Raw genomic sequence first — 24,196 nt, 5'->3', positions numbered from 1 at the left:
AAAAGATTGGTCTTTAAAACACATCAAACTGGACGAAGCATCAGTTAAATAACAAAGATTAAAAACAGTTTGTAACATTGATCCGTCAAGCTGCCTCTGCTTTCTTTCTTCTTCTCTCTTCAGTTTATTGGTGGGTGGTAACCAACATCAAGGTGCATTACCGCCCCCTACAGGCTGCCTCCGTCTCACATCCACACACCAACCGGACGGAGAGCTCAAAGGATAAAGGTCCGTGTGATGGAGCTAGAAAAGGTCCTCGTCCTCACAGCCGTAATCTGCAAAACAGTCAATCAATCAATCAACCAACCCACAAATAATCAATCAACCAACTAATCAATCAATCAACCAAATCAATCAATCAATCTCATAAGAGGGGGTTTGTCCTGACCTCCAACGAGCTTCAGAGCGCTGACACACTCCTCCTCTACCTCCTCTTCCTCCTCCACAGTGGGAGGGGCCTCTGTGGGGGTGGAGCTGGGCACGGGGTCAGGGGTCAATTCAGCTGCCGTCTCAGCTGCTGCTTGTGTCGTCATGGTGACAGAGTTTTCTACCTGAGAGGTGAAACATGTAGTTAATATGTGTGTGTGTGAGTGTGTGTATGTATGTGTGTGTGTGCATGTGTGTGTGTGTGTGTGCTGACCTCAGACACAGTCGTCTTCTTCTTTTTCTTCTTCGTTGTGGAGGAAATAAGGCGACGAAACCTTCAAAATAAAGTTCAGGACTGTAAGTTATCAAAACCTTGAAACGATTTATTCTGTACAGATGAGAGCAGAACACAGAACTGTACACATGTGTTATTACAGGTACTATGGGTATGGGTTAAGGTTAGGGTAATAACACAACACGATTACTTTTTATTGCTACATTAGAACTCAAGTCCTCTTCTCATATTCTTCTGTGTAGTCGTTACTGGTGACACACACACAGATGAAGAGAATTGATTGAATGCACCTCTTTCTCATGATGCTAGCGTTAGCAGCTAGGTCTTGGTTGGCCTCAGTGGTCCTGTGGCGGCGGCGGCTCAGTGGTTTCCGTGATTGGGAGTTGGGGGGGTCGGGGGGGTCGGAGGCAGCTCTGCTGGGACTGCTGCCCCCCCCACTCCCCGTCGCCCTGGTGTTCAGGTCTCGGAGAACGTCGTAATTGATCTTGCTGGAGATCTTCTTCTTCTCTAACATCTTCTCGATGGCCTCGCCTGCGGTCAGCGCCTCGATCTGCTCGCCCTTCTTGCATCTCTTCTTCTTCTTCTGAAAACACAGCGAACCGACTCCAACTTTATTTAAAAGACTTTTTAAATATTAACAATTGATGTTATTCTGTGAACGAGTGTTGAGCTGAACAGAGGGAAAGCTGCGGTGAGCACATGGACACCCACAGTGTGACGAAGGCAGGCCCTGACCCACAGCCTGGGAAACCCCGTGCTTCACCAACACACTTACCTTCTCTTTATATGTCCCCTGTTCTTTCTCTTTCTTTATCTTCTCTTCTTTTTCTGTAAACAGACAGGAAATAGAGTTCAGATTCACAACGTCCTGTTGGTGTTACATTAAAGATGAAGATCCTGACCTCTCTGCTCTCTCAGGTAGAGAGAGGAGGTGAGGAGAGGAGAGGAGGAGAGAGGAGAGGAGGCGAGGAGGTGAGGAGAGGAGGTGAGGATGAAGATCCTCACCTCCTCTGCTCTCTCAGGTAGAGAGAGGAGGTGAGGAGAGGAGAGGAGAGGAAGAGAGAGGAGAGGAGGTGAGGAGGTGAGGATGAAGATCCTGACCTCTCTGCTCTCTCAGGTAGAGAGAGGAGGTGAGGAGAGGAGAGGAAGAGAGGGGAGAGGAGGAGAGGAGGTGAGGTGAGGAGAGGAAGAGAGAGGAGAGGAGGTGAGGAGAGGAAGAGAGAGGAGAGGAGGCGAGGAGGTGAGGATGAAGATCCTGACCTCTCTGCTCTCTCAGGTAGAGAGAGGAGGTGAGGAGAGGAAGAGAGGAGGTGAGGTTAGGAGAGGAAGAGAGAGGAGAGGAGGAGAGGAGTTGAGGTGAGGAGGTGAGGATGAAGATCCTGACCTCTCTGCTCTCTCAGGTAGAGAGAGGAGGTGAGGTGAGGAGAGGAAGAGAGAGGAGAGGAGGTGAAGAGAGGAGAGGAGGAGAGGAGTTGAGGTGAGGAGGTGAGGATGAAGATCCTGACCTCTCTGCTCTCTCAGGTAGAGAGAGGAGGTGAGGTGAGGAGAGGAAGAGAGAGGAGAGGAGGTGAAGAGAGGAGGTGAGGTGAGGATGAAGATCCTGACCTCTCTTCTCTGTCAGGTAGAGAGAGGAGGTGAGGAGAGGAGAGGAGAGGAGAGGAGAGGAGAGGAGAGGAGGAGAGGAGGTGAGGTGAGGAGGTGAAGAGAGGAGGTGAAGAGAGGAGGTGAGGATGAAGATCCTGACCTCTCTGCTCTCTCAGGTAGAGAGAGGAGGTGAGGATGAAGATCCTGACATCTCTGATCTCTCATGTAGAGAGAGGAGGTGAGGAGAGGAGAGGAGAGGAGAGGAGGAGAGGAGGTGAGGATGAAGATCCTGACCTCTCTGCTCTCTCAGGTAGAGAGAGGAGATGAGGTGAGGAGAGGAAGAAAGGGGAGAGGAGGAGAGGAGGTGAGGTGAGGAGGTGAGGATGAAGATCCTGACCTCTCTGCTCTCTCAGGTAGAGAGAGGAGGTGAGGAGAGGATGAGAGGAGGTGAGGTGAGGAGAGGAAGAGAGAGGAGAGGAGGAGAGGAGGTGAGGTGAGGAGGTGAGGATGAAGATCCTGACCTCTCTGCTCTCTCAGGTAGAGAGAGGAGATGAGGTGAGGAGAGGAAGAGAGGGGAGAGGAGGAGAGGAGGTGAGGTGAGGAGGTGAGGATGAAGATCCTGACCTCTCTGCTCTCTCAGGTAGAGAGAGGAGGTGAGGAGAGGATGAGAGGAGGTGAGGTGAGGAGAGGAAGAGAGAGCAGAGGAGAGGAGAGGAGAGGAGAGGAGAGGAGAGGAGAGGAGAGGAGAGGAGAGGAGGAGAGGAGGTGAGGTGAGGATGAAGATCCTGACCTCTCTTCTCTCTCAGGTAGAGAGAGGAGGTGAGGTGAGGAGAGGAAGAGAGAGGAGAGGAGGTGAAGAGAGGAGGTGAGGAGGTGAGGATGAAGATCCTGACCTCTCTGCTCTCTCAGGTAGAGCGAGGAGGTGAGGTGAGGAGAGGAAGAGAGAGGAGAGGAGGTGAAGAGAGGAGGTGAGGAGGTGAGGTGAGGAGAGGAAGAGAGAGGAGAGGAGGTGAAGAGAGGAGGTGAGGAGGTGAGGTGAGGAGAGGAAGAGAGGAGGTGAGGAGGTAAGGATGAAGATCCTGACCTCTCTGCTCTCTCAGGTACTCTGCGTTCTGTTTCATCCACAGCTCCGTCTTGACCTCAACCTCCGTATCGTTCAGAATGTACTGCAGCACAGAGGGAAACAGGAAGTCACACACCACTTCCTGAACAGACTTCCTTTCACAATAACAGACCACATTTATTTATGAACACATAGAGATGTTGTTCACCTCTCCAGTAAAGAACTAAATAATATGCCTCCGCAAACCAGTGCAGTTTCTTTGTACTCATATAAAAGGTCAAGGTAGTCTTTACCTTTAACAACTGAAACAAGGCAGCATGAGGTCATTGTGACCTTGACCTTTGACCCCCCAGGCAACACAATCAACTCAGTTCCTCTTTGAGTTCAAGCTTGTACCAAATTTGAAGAGATTCCCCAGAGCTGATCTTAAGATTTCATGTTTAAGAAAAACATTAACATACTTTGTAAGGCCACCATGACCTCGACCTTTGACCTTGGTACCAAGATGAAATCCAAGTTTTACAGCTGGCTGACAAAATACATATCTTTAAACCAACAACACCCTTCATGTCTCTGCTCGGTCAGTTTGAGAAAAGAACCTTCATCTGGCTCCTGAGCAGTAAAGAGCTGGATGAACTTTAACTTCAGAACCAAGAATCACAATGTGATGATCCAGAGAAGTTCTCTCTGGATCGATGCACGATTCATAACAGACCTTTTCAATCTCCTGGTCGTCTATGCCGTCCAGGTCCAGCACTCCGCTCTCTGACTGGTCACCTGTAAAAGCAGGAGAAATTCCTCATCACCAGTTTGCCAGCTATGGACTTCCTCTGACGATGTCACGTTGATGTCCTACTTGTCTCCTCTTACCATCAGGTTTGTGTCCCGCCTCGGACTCGCTGAAGTTCTGGAGTGTTGGTTGGAGGTCGATGCTGCAGGAGCTCGTCAGCTTCCCCAGGATTACGGCCAGGGACGGGACTTGGCGCTGAGGCAGGACCTGGTGCTGAGGCCCCAGACCATCTTTCTCTGGCCCCGCCTCGTGGCTGCTGTCTCCTGTCCTTTTGTCCCGCCCCTCCTCCTCCTGGATCACCTGACACAGGAAGTCCTGGGTCAGATGCTGCGTGGCAGCTTGGAGCTCGGCATCTTCCACCTCCGGCTCTTCTGGTTCAGAGGTCACGGACAATCCCTCGGCTTCCTCTGGGTCTGAGAACCACGCAGAAGACTTGAGTCTTTTGTTTCCATGGAGACATACATGTGCAGTCAGCTGATCAGTACGCACCGATCTCTTTGGCGTAGGCGGAGTAGATCCCTCTCAGTTTGGGTCGACTCTTCTCCAGCTCCGTCTCAATCTCCTCTTTGTAGCAGCTGATCTCTCCTGACAAAACAAATTGTTTAAAGAGTCTTTAAACAACTAACTCACTGCCCTCTAGTGGCCTCTAGTGCCCTCTACTGCCCTCTAGTGCCCTCTAGTGCCGTCTAGTGCCCTCTACTGCCCTCTAGTGCCCTCTACTGCCCTCTAGTGCCCTCTGGTTCCCCTTTAGTGCCGTCTAGTGCCCTCTACTGCCCTCTAGTGCCCTCTACTGCCCTCTACTGCCCTCTAGTGCCCTCTACTGCCCTCTAGTGCCCTCTGGTGGCCTCTAGTGGCCTCTAGTGCCCAAAACATTGACAGGAAGCAGTGGGGGCTTGTTAATGCGGGGCACCCCCTCCAAATTCCTGAGACCAAACAGCCTGTATGAAAACGTAAAGCATAGTTTTTTATATCATATTATTTCAGTGGTCGACTATCAGCACCTGAGATTATTCAATATAAAGTGTTTCTATCTAAAAACATAAACTTCCAATAATGATTTCTTCCCAAAAAAAAGAAAGAAAAGAAACAGGATGAAGGATCTCGGTCCGACCTGATTTACAGATTCAGCAGGAAGTGATGAAGACGAGTTTCCACCCTCTTCCTCGCATGTTTGTTGTTTCAAAGTGTCGGCACAGTGGACAAGGACGGGGGTGCGATACCTACAACATCTCCCTGAGCTGTGTGCTATGTTGTTCTGTTGAGTCTGGCTTCAGTTTGTTTGCCCCCCCCCCCCTTCCAGCCGTCAGTGACAGGAAGTAATGAAGAAATGCTACTGACCTTCCACCTCGTCCAGCTTCTTGGTCAGTTCCTGCTCCAGCTGCAGAAGAAGACAGCAGTTAACTGGTTGTGTTTTTATTTGACCTTTATTTAACCAGGAAAGTCCCATTGAGATTAAAAACCTCTTTTCCGAGGGAGTCCTGGCCAAGAGGCAGCAACAAATAACATATGTACACTCACAATATTACACTCACAACATATAAACAGAATTTTAAATGATAAAAAACAGTTACAAGTAAATTAAAATTCATAAAAAACATCTACAAGTAAAAGAAGTGGTCTGAAATGCTCTCATCGTAGATTTAAAAGCGTTCAAAGAAATAATTTCGGTTAATTTAAAATCTTTTTGCAGCCAGTTCCATGTGGTGGGAGCAGAGTGGACAAATGCCCTTTTTCCTGAATCAGTGCGGGCCAATGGAACTAACAAAAGCATCTGATTGTTTGAGCGCAGACTGTAAGAAGCAACACTTTTCTGTGTGATTAAATTACAAATATATGATGGCAGTAGCCCAAGCATGACCTTATAAATAAAAGTGCACCAATGTCCCAGCCTCCTGGTGGACAAAGAGGGCCAACCCACTCGAGAATACAATTCACAGTGATGGGTCAGGGCTCTACAGTTAGTGATAAACCTCAGAGAAGCATGGTAAACAGCATCAATCTTACATAGACATTTAGCTGAGGCATTCATATAAATCAAATCTCCATAATCTAAACTGGATAAAAACATTGCAGTGACAAGCCGCTTTTTCACCTCAAAAGAGAAACAAAATTTGTGCCTGAAGAAGAAGCCCAATTTAAGTTTCAATTTCTTCACTAGATTGTCAATGTGGGGTTTGAAGGAAAGGGAATCATCAATCAAGACACCAAGATATTTATAGATATGAACCACCTCTATGACATTTCCCTCAAGAGTGGACACTGTGGGGACAGTTTGAGGTACTTTCTTAGAGTTTGAAAACAACATTTGTTTAGTTTTTTCAGTGTTGAGGACTAATTTTAGTTGCAGGAGTGTGTGCTGGACTGCATCAAAAGCTTTCTGCAGAGATTCAACAGCTCTAGCAGGAGTTGATCCAAAACAGTAAATAATTGTGTCATCTGCATAAAAATGCATGTTAACATCTGACACGTTTTTTCCCAAATCATTAATGTACATAATGAACAAGAGGGGTCCTAATATTGAACCCTGTGGCACGCCCTTTTGGACACTCACAAATTCAGAACACAGACCATCATATTTAATACACTGAGTCCTGTCACTCAAATAATCTGTGAACCAGGAAACTACATGATTTGACAAACCCAAGCAAAAAAGCCTATGCTTTAAAACAGCATGGTCCACAGTGTCAAAAGCCTTTGACAGATCAATAAAGTATAAGTGAAGCACAGTGCTGCAGCCAATCAGAGACAGAGGGATCTACCTGCTGCATCTTGGTCTTGTGCTGACCAGCAGTGAAGGAGGGTGGGTCACATTCCTGCTCCAGATCTACTCTCATGAACTCATCGATGGTCAGCTGACTGGTGGGCGTGTCCTCAAACTCTGTCAACCTGTAGGGGGGGTAGAGGACACCGGGATCTGCTTAGATCTACTGTGATGGACTCTGACCCCCGACAGTCGACTGGGATCCACTAGGATCCAGTGCAGGTCTCACCTCTTCCTCAGGGTGGTCTGACAGACCTTCACCACACTGATCACATCCTTCACCGTGCGACGGAACTTATGCATCCGAGCTGCGACCAGGAGAGCTGCGGGGGGGGGGGGGGCATTGTTTAATGTAAACATTGTTGTACATTAAACGTTGTTGCCATGGTAACTGCAGTGCCCTACCTGCTCCACAGAGGCCGGAGGGTCGACGCCCCGTGTGCATCCAGTCCCTCTTCATCCTCTGGACCAGACGAAGAGCCGTCATGGACACCTCGTGAGTCCTCACCCCGAACTCCATCATGTGAGCAAAACGAGGGATGTAGAGACAAGGATCTGAGGAGGAGAGGAGGAGGGGAGGAGGGGAGGGGAAGAGAGAGGAGGAGGTGAGATGAGGATAGGAGGAAAAGGGTGAGGAGGTGAGGAGGGGAGGAGGTGAGGGGAAGAGAGAGGAGGAAGTGAGGAGGTGAGGGGAAGAGAGAGGAGGAGGTGAGGAGAAAAAGGGTGAGGAGGTGAGGAGAGGAAGAGAGGAGGGGAGAGAGGAGAGGAAGAGAGGAGGAGGAGAGGAAGAGGAGGTGAGGGGAGGAAGAGAGGAGGGGAGAGGAGGGGAGGGAGAGAGGAGGTGAGGAGAGGAGGAGAAGAGAAGTGGAGAGGAGAGGAAGAGAAGTGGAGAGGAGAGGAAGAGAAGTGGAGAGGAGGGGAGGAGGAGAGGAGAGGAAGAGAAGTGGAGAGGAGGGGAGGAGGAGAGGAGCGGAAGAGAGGAGGAGAAGAGAGGAGGAGAGGAGGTGAGGGGAAGAGAGAGGAGGGGAGAGGAGGGGAGGGAGAGAGGAGGTGAGGAGAGGAGGAGAGGAGGTGAGGGGAAGAGAGAGGAGGGGAGAGGAGGGGAGGGAGAGAGGAGAGGAAGAGAGGAGGAGGAGAGGAAGAGGAAGAGAGGAGGTGAGGGGAGGAAGAGAGGAGGGGAGAGGAGGGGAGGGAGAGAGGAGGTGAGGAGAGGAGGAGAAGAGAAGTGGAGAGGAGAGGAAGAGAAGTGGAGAGGAGAGGAAGAGAAGTGGAGAGGAGGGGAGGAGGAGAGGAGAGGAAGAGAAGTGGAGAGGAGGGGAGGAGGAGAGGAGCGGAAGAGAGGAGGAGAAGAGAGGAGGAGAGGAAGAGGAAGAGGAAGAGAGGAGGAAAGGAGGAGAGGAGGTGAGGGGAGGAGGGAATGGGGGGAGAGGAGAGGAGGGGAGGAGGGGAGGAGGAGAGGAAGAGAGGAGAGGAGGAGAGGAGAGGAGGGAAGGGGGAGGAGAGGACGAGAGGAGAGAAGGAGGGCAGGACGAGAGGAGGAGGGAAGGAGGGAAGGAGGGAGGATATTAACAGATCTATAGATAATAAATCGTGCCTGGCGGAATGAGGCTGTAGATATAAAACCAGACATTATTTAAACTCTTAATCTTCTGAACATTAGAAACTGTTCATGTGTTTTCCCGCGCTCTGGCGCCCTCTCTTGGAGCAGCGCGGTGACGATCAGAATCTAAGATGGCGTCCAGAGAAACAAGCAGCTGCTGGTGTTAGTGACGCTACCGGAGGAACTCACCGACAGGTAACACACCCCGTGCACACGCACGCACACACAAACACACAGACACACACTGTACCGGAGAAAACACCGAGCTGGACCGTGACGACCGACACACCGTTACAGTGATTATTGATTATTGATACGAGACTGAAGGAGCTGGGGCAGCGCACAGGACACCACCAGGTTAACCAGTTAACCAGGTTATTGATTTAACCAGGTTATTGATTTATTGAACCATTCAGCACATGTCTGTGTGACAGGAAACCGTTCGATTCGTTAATGATTCATTAACAACGTGATGATCTGAAGATGGAAGTTCTGTTTCTCTGATCATGTGGATTCTAATCTGACAGGAAGCTGCCATGAGGCTGTGAAGTGGTGACCTGGCCGTTCTCTCTGTGAGGAGGAGATGGCAGCTGAACTCCTCTCCACCAGCCTCCCCCACGGCAACGAGGAGGAGGAGGAGGTGGAGGCCAAGAGGAGCTTCATGGTGCTGAGCGACCCGGAGTCCACGTCCCAGACCTTCTGTGAGCGAGACGCCGATCAGACTAATGGCAGCATCAATGGCAGCGAGGAGAGAAACAGCTGGCAGGCAGCACACCCCACCCTCAGAGAGAGGTGAGTGACAAGCAAGTGTTCAGACGCCACCTGGCAGCCATCTTAGAGGGGGGGGGGGGGCTCCAATTAGAAGATGGGAAGTTCCTCCTCCTTCCACAGGCCGACGTGTCCTGAAGCTCCTGAGCCCATCTCACAAACTGTAAAGCTAGTGTCATTACTAGAAAAGCACTTCATAAATTAGGACTGCAATTAACATATTTATTTATTATTTTGATTGTTGATTAATCTGTAGATAATTGTTTTGATAAATCGATTATGAACTATGCAACTTAATTATGATGATAATTCCAGTTTCAGATATCTACAATTTCATTCTGAGTCATAATCAAAGTTCAAGATGTCTTAAATTTACCTTAGTTCAAGATACCTTAAAGTAAGTTTGAACTGGTCACTGTGGCATTGAAGATTTCATGAACTAGAATTCTGACTGGTCAGAAGATAAAACTGGAATTAAAGAATATAATAATTCAACTGAATTGTAGTCACCTGTATTTAGAGACCACACACATGAATGACAAAAGTAGTTTGAATCTTACTTTGCAATCACAGACGCTGAATATTGGAGTTTTGAGTCGTTACAAGAGAATCAGATATTCTCTTGGAATCAAAGTGATATATCTAATAAGACAATTCTTCCTAGTCACAGTAAAAGTCATAGTGACGTTGATATAGTCAAGTTAATTCTGGATGGTCAATCGTGGTTAAGGAAGTTGAATGGTTTGTCGTGCTGAATGCGTTGTGTTGTTGTGTGCAGGAACGCGCTGATGTTTAACAACGAGCAGATGGCCGACGCCCACTTCATCGTGGGTCCTCCAGGAGAAACTCAGATGGTTCCTGCTCATAAGGTTAAAAGTTTATCGTGTTCTCATGGGAGATGAAGGACATGACATCATATGACCTTCACGCCTTCTACTTCCTGTCCTGTAAGGCTCAGCCTCTTTCTGATTGGTTCCCTGTCTGTGCTGCAGTACGTCCTGGCAGTGGGCAGCTCGGTGTTCGGAGCCATGTTTTATGGAGATCTGGCCGAGGGACGATCTGAGATCCACATCCCTGACGTGGAGCCGACAGCTTTCCTCATCCTGTTAAAGTGAGTCAGGTCCAAGCTGCTGCTTCAGTCGACTGTCATGAATCCTGAGGAGTCTCGGTGAAGGTAGAGCGATGGACCTACTGACGGTTCTGTGCTCTACTAGAGGGATCCAGACGTTCGAGACAGAAATATGGGGAACCACTCCAGTAATCTGAAACACCTTTTCTGTGTTTTAGGTACATGTACAGTGACGACATCGAGCTGGAGGCCGACACCGTGCTCGCTACCCTCTATGCTGCAAAGAAGTACATCGTTCCTGTTCTGGCGAAGGCGTGCGTGACCTTCCTGGAGACGAGTCTGGAGGCAAAGAACGCCTGCGTCCTGCTGTCTCAGAGCTGTCTGTTTGAGGAGCCGGAGCTGAGGCAGCGCTGCTGGGAGGTGATCGATGCTCAAGCTGAGCTCGCTTTGCGTTCTGAAGGTTTCAGTGAGATCGACATGCCCACGCTGGAGGTGATCCTGCAGAGAGACACCCTCAATGTCCCTGAGGTGGTGGTCTTCCAGGCAGTGCTGAGCTGGTCAGTGGCTGAGTGTCAGCGGCAGAGCCTGGCTGTGAACCCCAGGAACCAGCGTGAGGTGCTGGGTAAGGCTCTGTACCTGGTCCGGATCCCCTCCATGACGCTGCAGGAGTTTGCAGACGTAGCGGCGCAGTCTGAAATTTTAACACTGAAAGAGACCCGCGACATCTTCCTGTGGTTCACCGCCTCCAACAAACCTCGACTGGACTTCCCTCTGGTGAAGCGGGCTGGCCTGGCGCCACAGAGGTGCCATCGCTTTCAGTCCTCGGCCTACCGCAGTAACCAGTGGCGCTACAGGGGGCGCTGTGACAGCATCCAGTTTGCGGTGGACAAGAGAATCTTCATTGCTGGACTGGGCCTGTACGGGTCGAGCAGCGGGAAGGCAGAATACAGCGTGAAGATTGAACTGAAGAGGCAGGGAACCATTCTGGCCCAGAACCTCACCAAGTTCCTGTCGGACGGGTCGAGCAGTACGTTTCCTGTGTGGTTCGAACATCCGGTCCAGGTGGAACCGGACACGTTCTACACAGTCAGTGCCGTCCTGGACGGAAATGAGCTCAGTTACTTTGGACAGGAGGGGATGACCGAGGTGCAGTGTGGGAAAGTGACCTTCCAGTTCCAGTGTTCATCGGATAGTACCAATGGGACTGGAGTGCAGGGGGGTCAGATCCCTGAGATGGTCTTTTACTGCTGAAACATCTGTTAGCACTGATTATTCTGACTGATGTGTTGTCGTAGGACTGGAATCTGAAGCTGGTTTCAGACTCCAGGTCAGATCCAGAGATCGTCTCCAGAGATGGTGTTTCACAGCTGAACGACTCAGCAGCATGTTTTCTGCACAGACTCGATCAGCATCAGATCCTCCTCGTGGTTCAGGTGAGAGGTGGAGCAGCCGGGTGCAGCAGACACACACAGGAAGTGACTGGTACCTCTGCTGCAGAGGTCATGTGATCATGTTTACATCACCTGACACGTCGTCAGCTCTGATCAACACAAACTTCATGTTTCATCACTTCTTCACCAGAGACATTTGTTTTAGTTTCTTCATGTTTGTGACCCGTGTTAGAAGCTGCTTCCCCCCCACCCCCCCACTCACTCAGTGGATCAGTGGAGGATCCTCTGCTGTTCACACTGCTCCTGGAGTTACACTTTATTCAGGAGCTCAGGAGGAGGATGAGGATGAGGAGGAGGAGGAGGAACTGAGTGTGGTCCTCCAGAGAAGATCCAGAGCCCTGAGGAGCTTGATTGGACCTGTGTTATAGGACTGAAGATGATTAGCTCTTTGTTTTGTTGGTGCTGTTGAAAGGAAATGACTCTGAACATTAAAGTGACTGAAACTAAAATGTGTGGCCATTTCTTTGAGAAGTCCTGATCTGCTTTAGTTTTGTGGAGATCACTAAAGAGCCAGAGTCTACTGATGACCTGATGACAGTGATTGATGGGACATAAAGTGTAACTGCTTGTTTCTTTGCAGGATCAGCTGACTCCAGGTCAGACTCTGCTCCTTCAACTCTTCACTATGAAGAGTCCGACATGGATGAGGTCGTTCATTTATTATTAAATTGTCATTTTCTACAGACACCTGATTATGATTCAATGTCTGGTTTGGTTTAAAGGACCCATTCTTCAAACCTCTCTGGGACTTCATTTGAGGAATTGGTCCTGAGAGGACATATCAGTGGTTTAAAGTCAAACTGCTGCAATGTGTGTTTCCATGTCCTCCTCTTCCTCTCTCTGGGCTGCAGACAGAACAGGCCACCTACTGACCCCCTTCAAGTAACCACTGATAGTAAAAGCCCAGAAAATCATTTTACACGATTTGGGCCCTTTAAGTAAATATCTCCCACTTTTGTCTGACACACGTTTCTTCAAGGTTCTCACCGATTGCTGGAGCGTTGATGCAGAGCTCCCGAGCGAGCAGCAGGAACGTCTTTCCCAGGATGTAGACGTTGACCTGGACAAAGGAAACAGGTGTGAGCAGGTGCAGGAGCTCAGAGACGTGACGGGGGGGGGGGTCAGGCTCACCTGCAGCAGGTCACTCAGGTCCAGCAGCATGTCTGCAGCACAGTTAAAGAAGAGCATTCACCTGCTGAACTACACACTAAGGCACACACAGATCACGTGGCTAGGATACGTGGCGTCCCCTCAGTGCGACACACCAGGTAGAGACACGCAGCGATCACGTGCTCCATCTTGCGTCCTCGAGTCAGGTGTTTACTGACCACCATCTTGAAGAAGTTGAAGGCTGTGTCCAAACAGTGCTGGTTCAACTGCAGCTGACTTCCCAGCTGCTGGATCTGACGCTTGCCTGCAGAGACACCTGATCATCAGCCCTTCTTCTCTATTTGTTTATGAATGGATTCATAAATGGGTGGATTCAAATCAGTGTAATTAATTTACGGGCAGGTTTATTAACAGAGTTTGTAGTTACCAAAATAATATATTTTGGTAACTACAAACCCTGTTAAGACGAGGTGCTGTTGTCTGGGACATCACCTCCTCCCCCCCCCCCCCCACACACACACGTCTTAAGCTGATAGAGTGCACTCAGTAAACTGACACATTTATGAAAAGACCTATCTGTGATGAGGGTGATGGGGATGATGAGGATGATGAAGGTACTCACCACTCTGCAGAGTCTGGGCTCTGGACTCTTTACCAACACTGGTGTGGAAACCAGAACCAAGAAGAGGAGCTTTAACTGGACCTGGAAGAGAAGTGAAGGAATTGATCCATTAAGACTGCAGCACGAGTCTGACAGACGTCTCGCTGGATGTCCACACAACTCCTGACAGTCAGTGACAGGCTCCTCCCCCCCGACCTGACTGTGATCACACCATCAGGTTCAGCTGGGACGTCCATTCTGTTCCCACTGGGTGATTAGCTCACCTGGCTGCAGAGCAAACAGACACTGATTCTTCTTCGACATGAAAGCTGCAGCTTTTGTTCTGGGGTGAGTTGGACACATGTTCAGGGGAATCGAACTCGTGCACCTTTCAGGTAACGACGTTACCCTACTCCTTTTCAGATTCATGTTTACCTGTGCTGGGGTCCCAGGCGGAACAGCTGGAGGTCACCTGGAAGGTAAACTGGTTTATGTTTCTCTTCATTTTCAAATTTAAAGAGACATAGAAAGGCTGACACCACAGGTCAGTGACCTTTGACCTCCTTATTTCCTCGGACTCGTCAGGATTGTTGGAGACCGGTGTTCTGTCCGAGTGTCGGGACCGGTACCTGTGGGTCCAGGTGGCGTCGGTCCAGACGCCTCGCTTCGAGGCCGTAGGTCAGTTCTGATATTCACTCAACACAAAGGGACACTTCCCAGCTGTGATGTCAAACAGTCGGCCTCTCTGTTGCAGATGAAAATGGCGTCCACCCGATCAGCGAGCTGCTTGCCTCTCGCTGTGGTTACACCATCAGCACCTTCAAGATGGACGGCTTCACCACCTTCAGAGCTTCATATTATTCCTGCTTCACCCACATCCAGGTAATGAGTCCACCGGAGCCACGCCCTCCAGGTCCACTGCAGATGTTCTGATGTTCCGATTTCTTCCAGAATGACGAAGTGTTCACGTTCAGATTTAACGTGATCATGAGCGACAGCGGCGGCGGATGGATCAGCAGACCTGTCTCTGCCACGTGTTCTGGTCTGACGTGGACTCACAGAGAGGTCGTCTGTGAGGAGGACTACATGGAGGCGAGTACACCTGTCTGACCTCTGACCTATCAGTGGCCACGTTTTAAATCTGGGGTCCCCTGTGGAGCAGGTGAACGTGAACAGAGAGTCTTCCTGTGGAGGTCAGCGGGGGGAGAGTGGACAGGTGTGGCAGACGGCCTTCTCTCAGGTGAGATCCACCACACATCAAAGATCTGAAGACACTCACTCACTCACTCATCGTCATCTGCTTATCCGGGGTCGGGTCGCGGGGGGAGCAGCTCAAGCAGGGGGCCCCAGACTTCCCTTTCCTGGGCCACATTGACCAGCTCTGACGGGGGGATCCCGAGGCGTTCCCAGGCCAGTGTTGAGATATAATCTCTCCACCTAGTCCTGGGTCTTCCCCGAGGTCTCCTCCCCACTGGACGTGCCTGGAAAACCTCCCAAGGGAGGCGCCCAGTGGGCATCCTTACCAGATGCCCGAACCACCTCAGCTGACTCCTTTCTAAGTAAAGGAGCAGCGGCTCTAATCCGAGTTCCTCACGGATGACTGAGCTTCTCACCCTATCCCTAAGGGAGACGCCAGCCACCCTTCTGAGAAAACTCATCTCGGCCGCTTGTACCCGCGATCTCGTCCTTTCGGTCATCACCCAGCCCTCATGACCATAGGTGAGGATAGGAACGAAGATCGACCGGTAGATCGAGAGCTTTGCCTTGCGGCTCAGCTCTCCTTTCGTTACAACGGTGCGGTAAAGTGAACGCAATACCGCCCCCGCTGCCCCGATTCTCCGGCCAATCTCACGCTCCATAGTACCCTCACTCACGAACAAGACCCCGAGGTACTTGAACTCCTTCACTTGGGCTAAGGACTCATTTCCTACCCGGAGTAAGCAATCCATCGGTTTCCTGCTAAGAGTCATGGCCTCAGATTTAGCGGTGCTGATCCTCATCCCAGCCGCTTCACACTCGGCCGCCAGCCGATCCAGTGAGTGCTGAAGGTCACAGGCCGATGATCCAATGAGGACCACATCATCCGCAAAAAGCAGTGACGAGATCCTCAGACCACCGAACTGCAACCCCTCCCCACCACGACTACGCCTCGATATCCTGTCCATGTATATCACAAACAGGATTGGTGACAAGGCGCAGCCCTGGCGGAGACCAGCACCCACTGAGAACGAAACTGACTGGATATGAAGACAGATAATTACAACTTCTACAAAGTTTCAAAGTAAATCATCTGTTCTTCTTAAATCCCCTGTAACACACCTTCTGAAGTAAGTGTGGACTCTGAAGTGTTGATGGTGTGTGTGTTGGCCTTCAGGCTCTGATGACTGCGTCTTCAGTGTGGCAGCTGATGTTCCTGCAGAGCGATGGACGGGTGTCCTCCATGTCCATCAGTGAGGCCCAGACACAGGGCTACGGCCTCACCACGACCAGCCAGCGGGTGGTGCTGCGATCCCAGTACAAACAGCAGCAGGCCAGCCTTGTCATGGTGGGCCATGTTGGAACACACCAGTCAAATCCTTTAATGTTGAAAACACTGACTTGTGTTAACTTAGCAGCTTCTTTTCTTTCTGTTGCCAAGAGTTTATTTTTTTTATGTAACTTTTGGATAAAGGCTAATTAAATCAGTTTATGATCTGTTCGGGTGAGGAATCGTCTGTTACCATGAGTTCAACATCAATCTTCACATGTGCTCAGGTGGAAGGCGTCCCCGTAGAGGTCATTCAGGTTTCTGTGTTCTTGAAGAAAAAGCTAATGGTGGTGATGATGGATGTGTCCATGTCCTGTGCAGTCAGTAGGTGGTCCTGCACACAGACACACAGGAAGACACTTTTCTGTCTAAACACTAGATCGTGCTGATGATGTTTCTGTGTCCCTCTTCAGATTCTGGTTCATTCGACGGCGCCTCGCTGCTCTGGGACGTCCCGTGGATCATGATGCCTCTGGTCGAGGAGGACGCAAGGTTTGAAAGTCAGACGGTCAGTGTGGGGGTGGAGGGTGTCCTTCTGGACCAACCCACCGCTAGAGGATTCAGTCTGGTCCGGATTGGCGGACTGGTCCAGATCAGGGTTCGTTTTGGAGCAGAGGGCGGCTACCGACAGGTGAAGGGAGTCTATTCAGACGGAGAGACGAGGTTTTGTTCCCATCACAGAAACAGATTTCATAATTTGGTTTGCTCCTCTGGGCAGAGTGTTGTGCTGGATAACGTGTACAAGGAGCGGTACGTGATCTCCCTGCTGTACGAACACGTCTTCGCTCTGATGTTTGAAGACAACAGCAGCATCATCACCAGACACCGGATTCTCAGAGTCCTGGACACGCCGCTGATCTGCCGTCCACCCTTCAGCGTGGACAGTGAGTCTCTGGTTCCCTCAGTGAACGCCTCACGCTGCTTCATTAACAAATCGTTCAAACTCAGGATTGTCCCCGGTTCAAACTCGTGTGTTTTCTGTCTGGAAATCATTTCTTTGGACCCTGTGTCTCTTCCTGCAGAGACCCGGACTGATGACGAGGCGTTCAGTGTCTACCTCGGAAACATTCCTGCAGATGTGGTTTTGGAGGAAGTGTGGATCAACGGGAAGCAGCGGAGGATGTCGGGGAGCGTTGACCGAGGCGTCAGCATCAGTCCTGTTTCTCACGTGAACGGAAGCCGAGCGTACGACCTGCGGCTGCCCTTCGAGGACGCGGACGTCCTCTGGACGGTGAGGACACCACACTGAACACGCTGGTGTTTGGTCATGGAGGTTGTTTGTTGTGATGATGCCCGGCCATTCAGGAGACAGCACCTGAACGTGGATTCGGTACCACAGAGCATTTCTGTCTTTTGTAATAAACTCTCACCTGTTTGTGGCACAGTACCTGGGTGCAGGTGTGGTTCAGTACTCTGTCGACATGAACTTCACTTTAAGCATCGTGCACCAGAGAGGCTCGTACCACCACCACACGTTCATCTCTGCTCGACTCTTCAGTGCATGTGAGTACATCGTTTCCTGAGCTCTTGTCCTTAAACTTTGTTTTGTCATGACATCTCTATTTATATCTAAATCATAATGAATAGATAAGAATAATCCTGTATCTTTAGCTTCTGAGCTGGAGGCTGTAACAGAGGGCTTGATCAATAAGAAACCGATACGACTGACGTCCGGTGTTGGACGACCACGACACGAGAATCTAACCTTTTTATACGATGGTTAGAATCCACCAACCTCCACAGCAGATGGAACCGGTTCTGTTCTGGTTCATGCACCAAACTTTGAAACATTTAAACAAAACCGAATTGGTTCCTGAGAAACGGCTGGTTCTTATTGGCTAATGGATGAGGCGGAGCAGTGCTGGGGGGGTGCTGAATGCTTCCTGAAGTTCAGCCAATCTGAAGAGAGATGAAATAAACAGGTCTAAGATCTTAAATTAAAACCTGGTTCAAACATTTAAATGCTCCCCTGCTCTAGTTCCTCCACAGATCACAGCTCATTGTTTTGACGGAGGAATCACCTTCAGCGTGGTTCGACCGCCTCGGGCTAAGAGTCTCTGGGAGGTGGGTGTCGACCATGAGCCTCTGACATCACAGCTGGCAGCTCAGAGAGGGTACCGCCTCCTCAACGACACCCACAAAACCTCCCTGGACGTCCCTGTGTTCTCCATCGGCTACACCTACGAAGTAAGTCCACACAGTGCTCGGGACAGCCGGGTGGTCCTGCAACCAGAGGCCGGTGGGACGTTAAGGTGAACGTTGTAATTAGAGATGGTTTGTTTTTGCAGGACATCAACCTGTCATTCTTTTATGGAACATTTAAGCTACTTCTCAGGGACTCTAAAACTCTGGCGGTCCAGACGTCCACCTCCAAACGCTGCCTCTTCAAAACTCAGGACATGACCGGTAATGTCCACCTGCACGGAGGCCTTTCTTATTTCATGTACTGAGAAGTGTTGAGATAAAGAAGTCCAACAGAATAAGGTGTGGACGAGTCGTGGATCCTGATGGTCTGTCCTCAACAGAACCTCTGATTGGTCCAGTGTCAGGTCCTGAGTTCCCATCAACCCTCTGTGGTTTTAGTTTGTTCTGCAGATGGAACCGTGACCGTGGTAACCACTCCAGCATCCACCTGGCCCACGGTGCGGCCCGACAGAACCAGTCTGCTGGACCCGACCTGTCGCTCCAAACAGACCGACGGATCCAGAGTTCTGTTTGAGTTCAATGTGAACTCCTGTGGGACCAGAGCCAGGGTACGATTCTGAACATTACTAATTTTAGGTAATCTATGAATAAACCCGATTTCAATTTTTTCCGTGGTGTTCTGACATTGAGTCAAGTTATCTGATCTATCTTCATTGATAAGTAAGTTATTGATCACTTAATGTGAAATGTTTTCTGCTCGGTGTCAAAGGTTCATGAACATTAGGTGAACACGACTTTGTGTGAAATGTTTTATACAAATAAGGTCTTGACAAAATGTTCCTTCTGGTCCAGATGTCTTTGTGTTGGTTTTTCTAATTGAGTTGTTTGTCTTAAAGGTCGGGGAGTCCTACGTGGTTTATGAAAACGAGATCATCCACGACAAACAGCTGATCGCTGACGGGCCGAACTTCATCTCCAGAGAATCTCAGTTTAAGTGAGAAACACACTGGACATGTGGGAACCAGCAGCTGAAACAAAGATTCCACCGTTGATGTAAAAACTTGTGATTGTTGCCCAGGTTGACCGTGCGCTGCTTCTATCCTCTGAGTGGAGTCCACAGACTTTCTGTCTCAAGGGTCTTCAGATCTCCTGGGTTTGGTTCAATCGAAGTCTTTGAGAGTACTAAAGGTCCTGTTTGGGTCACTAACATCTGGATGAAGTCTGTGGTTTGAATGACAGAGTGTCACAGCTTTGTTTGATCTTCCTACAGATTCAGCGAATAAAGTTCCTGCTCGTGACTGTCTGCTGCAGGAGCCTGGAAATGAGGTCAATACCCCGATGAACCAGGCCCATCTTGAACCCGGTTTCAGGCCTCTGCTCAAACCTGGACCCAGCCACTTCATCACAGTCTCAAGACAACACAACAAGGTTGTTTCCTCTTCAGACATCCAAACTTCTCCAACCCTGAACCTTTCTCCTGAAACTCAAAACCAGAAGGTTGTATCCCATCCTGGTCGACTCAAATCCAAGACAGAGGAGCGAAATGTATTCAGCCCTTTTTCTAGTTTTCCCAGAAAGCCGAGCTTTAACGTCGTCCACGTGAGCGCTCAGCATTCAGGACCACAGGACGATGTCCTAGCCTCAGTGTTGGACTCTTACAGCAGGACCGCGGATTCTGCAGCCACTGACCAATCAGAAAGTAGCTGGAGCAGCACAGCTCACACTCCAACTCTTACCAGTCTCAACAGTTTAGATGAACATGTCCAACAACTTGGTCAAAATGGAATCAAGCTAAATGAAGACATGCAAAGTCTTAGTAACTCTAACCCTTCTCTTCATGAGTTGAAGCAGAAGATGAGTCCTCAAGGTCTGGATGATCCTTCCCAGCTTCAACTAGTCCTTAAACCAGTTCATTACAACCAAGACCAAATCAGTGGACAAATAGTCCTGCCCACCAGACACCAGACACTTGTTCCTGCTGATACTCAGGAGTCTGTAGACAGTCAAACTGTGACTACTGCGACCAGCCGAGTCGACCAGAACCCAAAGAGAACTGAGTCCATGGGAAGAAGGAGCATTGAGATGCTTCAGTCCAGCGTGAAGAACATCCGAGTCAAACCAATGTTCAAATTAGAATCTTCTGGAAATCATCTGAAATGGAAACCTTCCATCAAACAAGTAAACTCTCAAATATCTAATCCTGGACTAATGGAGGTCAGCGCTAACAGGAACCACCGGAGGTCCGAACAGCTTCACGACCGCAGACCTTCAATCACTAGAAGGAAAACAGATTTCCAAACAGGAAACCAGGAACAGGGTGTTTATGGTGTTCAAGGCAAGCTGCATCAATCTGAAGTGATCCGCCTCCCTGATCAATCCCCGACCCACATTGGACCACAGCAGAACCTGGTCCAGTCAGGGGTTGAGACAGAAAACCACATGAGAGAGGAACCTGCTTCAGCTCTGAGAACGTTTGTCCAGTCAGCAGGTAACGACGAGAGTGACCAGCTTATCAATCTGATCTTTTATTGATCCCTTCATTGTCCAAAACCTTGTTTTTCTACTCGTGTCCCATCATCAGGTACAACTCACATAAGAGTCCGACCCGGTCCCAGTGGAGGACTCCAAACTCCTGATCAGCCCGGACTGCAGAACCCCGACTCTCTCACCCGGGGGGGAATCGGCGGGACATCCGACTTCAGCTTCATACTTCAGAATACGGTCGTCATCAGAGAACTTGACCCGACCAATCCAAACGCACAGAGAACTGAGGGCCTGAATCCCACCACAGGAGGAACTGGCTTACCTGGTCCTAAAACAAGTCCGACTGGTTCTGATCCTGGTTCAGTCCTAAAGATCCACTGGAGTTCGGACCGTGGGCGTCAGTATGGATCCAGTGTTCACCGGGGCATCATGAGAGGTACGACATAATACCACTCTTTGTTAACGTGAGTTTCTGTTGATCTTAACTTTATAAAGTGGCTCCAGCTCAGTTGTGATGGAAAACCAGTTCTGAGCGTTGATTTGATCCGACATGTTCAAATATCTTTGAACCACAAAGTTGTTAAATATCTAAATACGTTTTAATCAAATAAACAAAATTTGAGAATAAATTATTCTCTATCTGATCTTTGACATACATTTCTGATATTTAATCATCTCAAATGGATAAATTATTAGAAGCTCAACACTCCGACCCCTCAGAAACCAGTTTGTCTGTTTTGTTTCAGGTGAACAGATCAGCTGATGAAGACCAGACACCAGCGTCTGTCTGCACACACTGACTCAATAAAAAACACATGTTAGAACCACAGAGGTGTTTGGGCCTTCGTTGTGTAAATCACATTCAATATTCACGTTCAGTCGTCTCACAACATGAATCTATTAAATCATATTATAAATATAAGATGACAGAGTATTAGACACGTTAAGGTTAAAAACGTGTTCACTTTACTTTAAGTAAAGGATTTTAAATCCCTGATGTTTTGTAACATCAGCCCTACATGATCATCAGGTTCCAGACTTCTATAGATGTTGAGAAAGAAACTCAGTCTATTGTGAAGAAACAGCCAAACGGACCTGGAGGAAATATGACGTTACCGTTTTTTAATTTTAAATCATTGAGTAAATTTGAAACTGGATATTCAACTAGTTGCTAAACGATCATATTGTTGAGTCTCTTCTGCCTGATCTGTAAACGTGTTCATTAAATCATCCCTGAACCAGACTCCATTCACACATCGTTCTGTGAAGGACGTGTCCGACATGTGAAGAAGAGCGTCTGTCTCACCGTCAGCAGAGACGAACTGTCCCACAGCAGAAGACACGCCTCCACTTCCCTCAACAAACTGAACCTCGGAGACGATGATGTTGTCCTCCAGAACCGAGCCACAGCTGGTGCACACCGCGCTGCCCCGCGCCTGGTCCACGTCCACATCCGCCCCCCCGCAGGCGCCGCACACCCGCGAGCTCATGGTGGACGGGTCGCTTCACACCTGCAGGAGTCACACAGAGGTCACCTGACCTGCCAGCCTCACACACTAATAATAATGGAATAAAAATAAGTGAAAAAAGAGCAACTAAAACATGATTTGATTTTCAGTGTTATTTATTTTAATCGATTCATTAAGAGTAGAACTAACAAATTAATAGATTTTAGCTACCAGTATAATTTCTCTGTTCATTTCGAATTTAAGGATATAATAGTTTAAAGTTTTTATAAATCAGACTTTGTTGTTGAGAACCCCAGGGGCCGGTATTTCAAAATGATCCGACATTATTAATCCACCTGGATTGGATTAAATCCTGATCAGATCCTAAAAACGGGTATTTCAAAGCAAATCTGATCCTGAAGATTCAGATTCAGATTTGGCAATCCAATCCTGCCTTTGATCCGGATTAAAAGCTGCTGTTGAGTATTTCAAAACTTAAGTGGGAAATCTGGATCAGTTTGATCCTAAAAATCAGGATCACCCTGATCCCACCTCAGAGGTGGATTTGAGGGAGATTACATGTTAAGATTTGAACAGTTGAAGTGTAACTGCTCCCAAAGTTCTTTGTTTAATACAACTAAGCTTCACTGCTGTTTGATCAATGTTTATTTCCTTTTCACGTTCCTTTTTTTTTTCTGCAAACATGCACGCTGTTCACTGCAATGCTTTAACGAATCGGCGTCAGAAGTGCAACACAGAATAAACATTACACTACTGCGTGTAAGTGACATTACAAACTCCAATTAGCACGAACTCTGCTTAATTAGAGATCGCCGAGCTCTTCTTTCAACTTTGTGCTGATTTACATAATTGGTTAACTCAATATAATGATTGCCTTTCATCTAGTCTGAGGACGCATCAACACTGGCTAAGATTATACTTTAATTCAGAGACAATAGTTGAGCTAGCTTCTCCTTTTTCTGTAAAATGTTGGCTCCATTTCCTGTTTCCTGTCTGTGATCCAGGGGGCGGGATGGATTTGGACTTCCCAATCTGCCGGTATCAGGATCACTCTGATCCATCCAGCAAAGTTTTGAAATACCGGGATAGATCAGGTTGATCCGTGGCTGAGGACAGGGGGATTTGGTTATCCGGATCATTCTGATCTGGATTACAAGTTTTGAAATACCGGCCCCAGGTGACGGTGTGACAGTGAACTCTAGAGGTCAAGGTTCAGTTCACAGCTACAGATATTTCCTCGACTGATTTCATATTCTTCAATGTTTTTACGAAAGCAAACGTTTGATGACGTCACGGAGGGACATTTGCAATGACTCGGGTTATACAAAATGCGTCTGTTCGGTTTTCTCTCAATTTTAATAACAATATAAAACCAGCAGATGATGACGCGCCTCGTAATGGCTTCTGCTGTGTTCACACCTTATACAGACAGTCTGTGGTTCACACTCACCGACAGATTTACTCGGATCGGACACACGGGGTCGCTCGTGTCGGTAACTTCACCTTCCCGCTTAAACTCATGTTGTTCGTGCGTCACACTGACGTCAAATCGCCGCGTGCTTTTACCGTAGATTGGTAAATACCGGTTATTCTACACTGATCTCTTTCTGATCCTTGTTTGTTTTCTTCCTGTGGCGCAGCATAGTGACGTCACGAGGCCCTGGGGTCGTACGGGGATTGTTTTTAATCGGCAACGAAACTTGATAGATGACGTCAGGACAGTTACGTAATTTTTCTATTATTAAATATTCAGCGATCGGATGAAAGTTCTTGCGCGCAACGCACGGACACGAATTTAGTCTTAAACCGAAGACGGTTCCCCCAACAGTTCGGAGGAAATGGTTCAACCCGGCGTACACTGATGACGTAATGAGTTCTGGCGGGTGTTTGTCATACTGAGACACACGAATAAAACAAATACCTTGATAGAACTAGAAGAACACAACCTGAGGAACACAACATGAAGAACAGAAGCTGAGGAACACAACCAGAGGAACACATCCTGAAGAACACATCCTGAAGAACACATCCTGAAGAACACATCCTGAAGAACACAGCCAGAGGAACAGAAGCTGAGGAACAGAAGCTGAGGAACAGAAGCTGAGGAACACAA

General features: G+C 48.8%; 3 protein-coding genes across 5 annotated transcripts; 2 read left to right on the top strand and 1 right to left on the bottom strand.

The window, feature by feature from the left end:
* Window positions 1–134: 134 nt before the first annotated feature.
* Window positions 135–23,707, bottom strand: brf1b (BRF1 RNA polymerase III transcription initiation factor subunit b). Of its 2 annotated transcripts, none has more exons than XM_062410762.1 (19): window positions 23,534–23,707; window positions 21,921–22,170; window positions 13,480–13,560; window positions 12,988–13,161; window positions 12,879–12,910; window positions 12,735–12,807; window positions 7,265–7,414; window positions 7,089–7,182; window positions 6,858–6,984; window positions 5,437–5,476; window positions 4,588–4,683; window positions 4,179–4,511; window positions 4,024–4,085; window positions 3,330–3,411; window positions 1,437–1,489; window positions 952–1,244; window positions 641–701; window positions 389–551; window positions 135–275 (listed from the first exon to the last, which is right to left on the bottom strand). In XM_062410762.1, the coding sequence occupies exons 2-19, from the start codon at window positions 22,102–22,104 to the stop codon at window positions 244–246; spliced, it is 2,130 nt and encodes a 709-aa protein (XP_062266746.1). In that variant the 5' UTR covers window positions 22,105–22,170; window positions 23,534–23,707; the 3' UTR covers window positions 135–243. The 2 variants fall into 2 exon arrangements, with proteins under 2 accessions (XP_062266746.1, XP_062266745.1); XM_062410761.1 differs by having other exon boundaries at window positions 21,921–22,125; window positions 23,534–23,706.
* On the top strand, window positions 8,537–12,196 carry LOC133973111 (BTB/POZ domain-containing protein 6-B-like). The gene is made up of 5 exons (XM_062410763.1): window positions 8,537–8,654; window positions 8,987–9,251; window positions 10,006–10,096; window positions 10,220–10,338; window positions 10,515–12,196. Exons 2-5 carry the CDS (start codon window positions 9,043–9,045, stop codon window positions 11,545–11,547), a joined length of 1,452 nt encoding a protein of 483 aa, XP_062266747.1. The 5' UTR covers window positions 8,537–8,654; window positions 8,987–9,042; the 3' UTR covers window positions 11,548–12,196.
* LOC133973109 (uncharacterized) lies at window positions 13,737–21,443 on the top strand. Of its 2 annotated transcripts, XM_062410760.1 has the most exons (20): window positions 13,737–13,806; window positions 13,882–13,937; window positions 14,044–14,136; window positions 14,213–14,340; window positions 14,410–14,550; window positions 14,621–14,698; window positions 15,833–16,003; window positions 16,213–16,309; window positions 16,399–16,616; window positions 16,704–16,869; window positions 17,008–17,216; window positions 17,371–17,488; window positions 17,964–18,172; window positions 18,274–18,391; window positions 18,569–18,738; window positions 19,027–19,124; window positions 19,209–19,318; window positions 19,401–20,618; window positions 20,712–21,050; window positions 21,361–21,443. In XM_062410760.1, the coding sequence occupies exons 1-20, from the start codon at window positions 13,781–13,783 to the stop codon at window positions 21,375–21,377; spliced, it is 3,780 nt and encodes a 1,259-aa protein (XP_062266744.1). In that variant the 5' UTR covers window positions 13,737–13,780; the 3' UTR covers window positions 21,378–21,443. The 2 variants fall into 2 exon arrangements, with proteins under 2 accessions (XP_062266744.1, XP_062266743.1); XM_062410759.1 differs by lacking the exon at window positions 13,737–13,806 and having other exon boundaries at window positions 13,817–13,937.
* Window positions 23,708–24,196: the final 489 nt, after the last annotated feature.

The sequence above is a fragment of the Platichthys flesus genome, chromosome 18, assembly GCF_949316205.1.
Source record: "Platichthys flesus chromosome 18, fPlaFle2.1, whole genome shotgun sequence".
NCBI classification, from domain to species: Eukaryota; Metazoa; Chordata; class Actinopteri; order Pleuronectiformes; family Pleuronectidae; genus Platichthys; species Platichthys flesus.
Note: the sequence above shows the minus strand (reverse complement) of the source record. Positions and strands in the feature narration are given on the sequence as shown.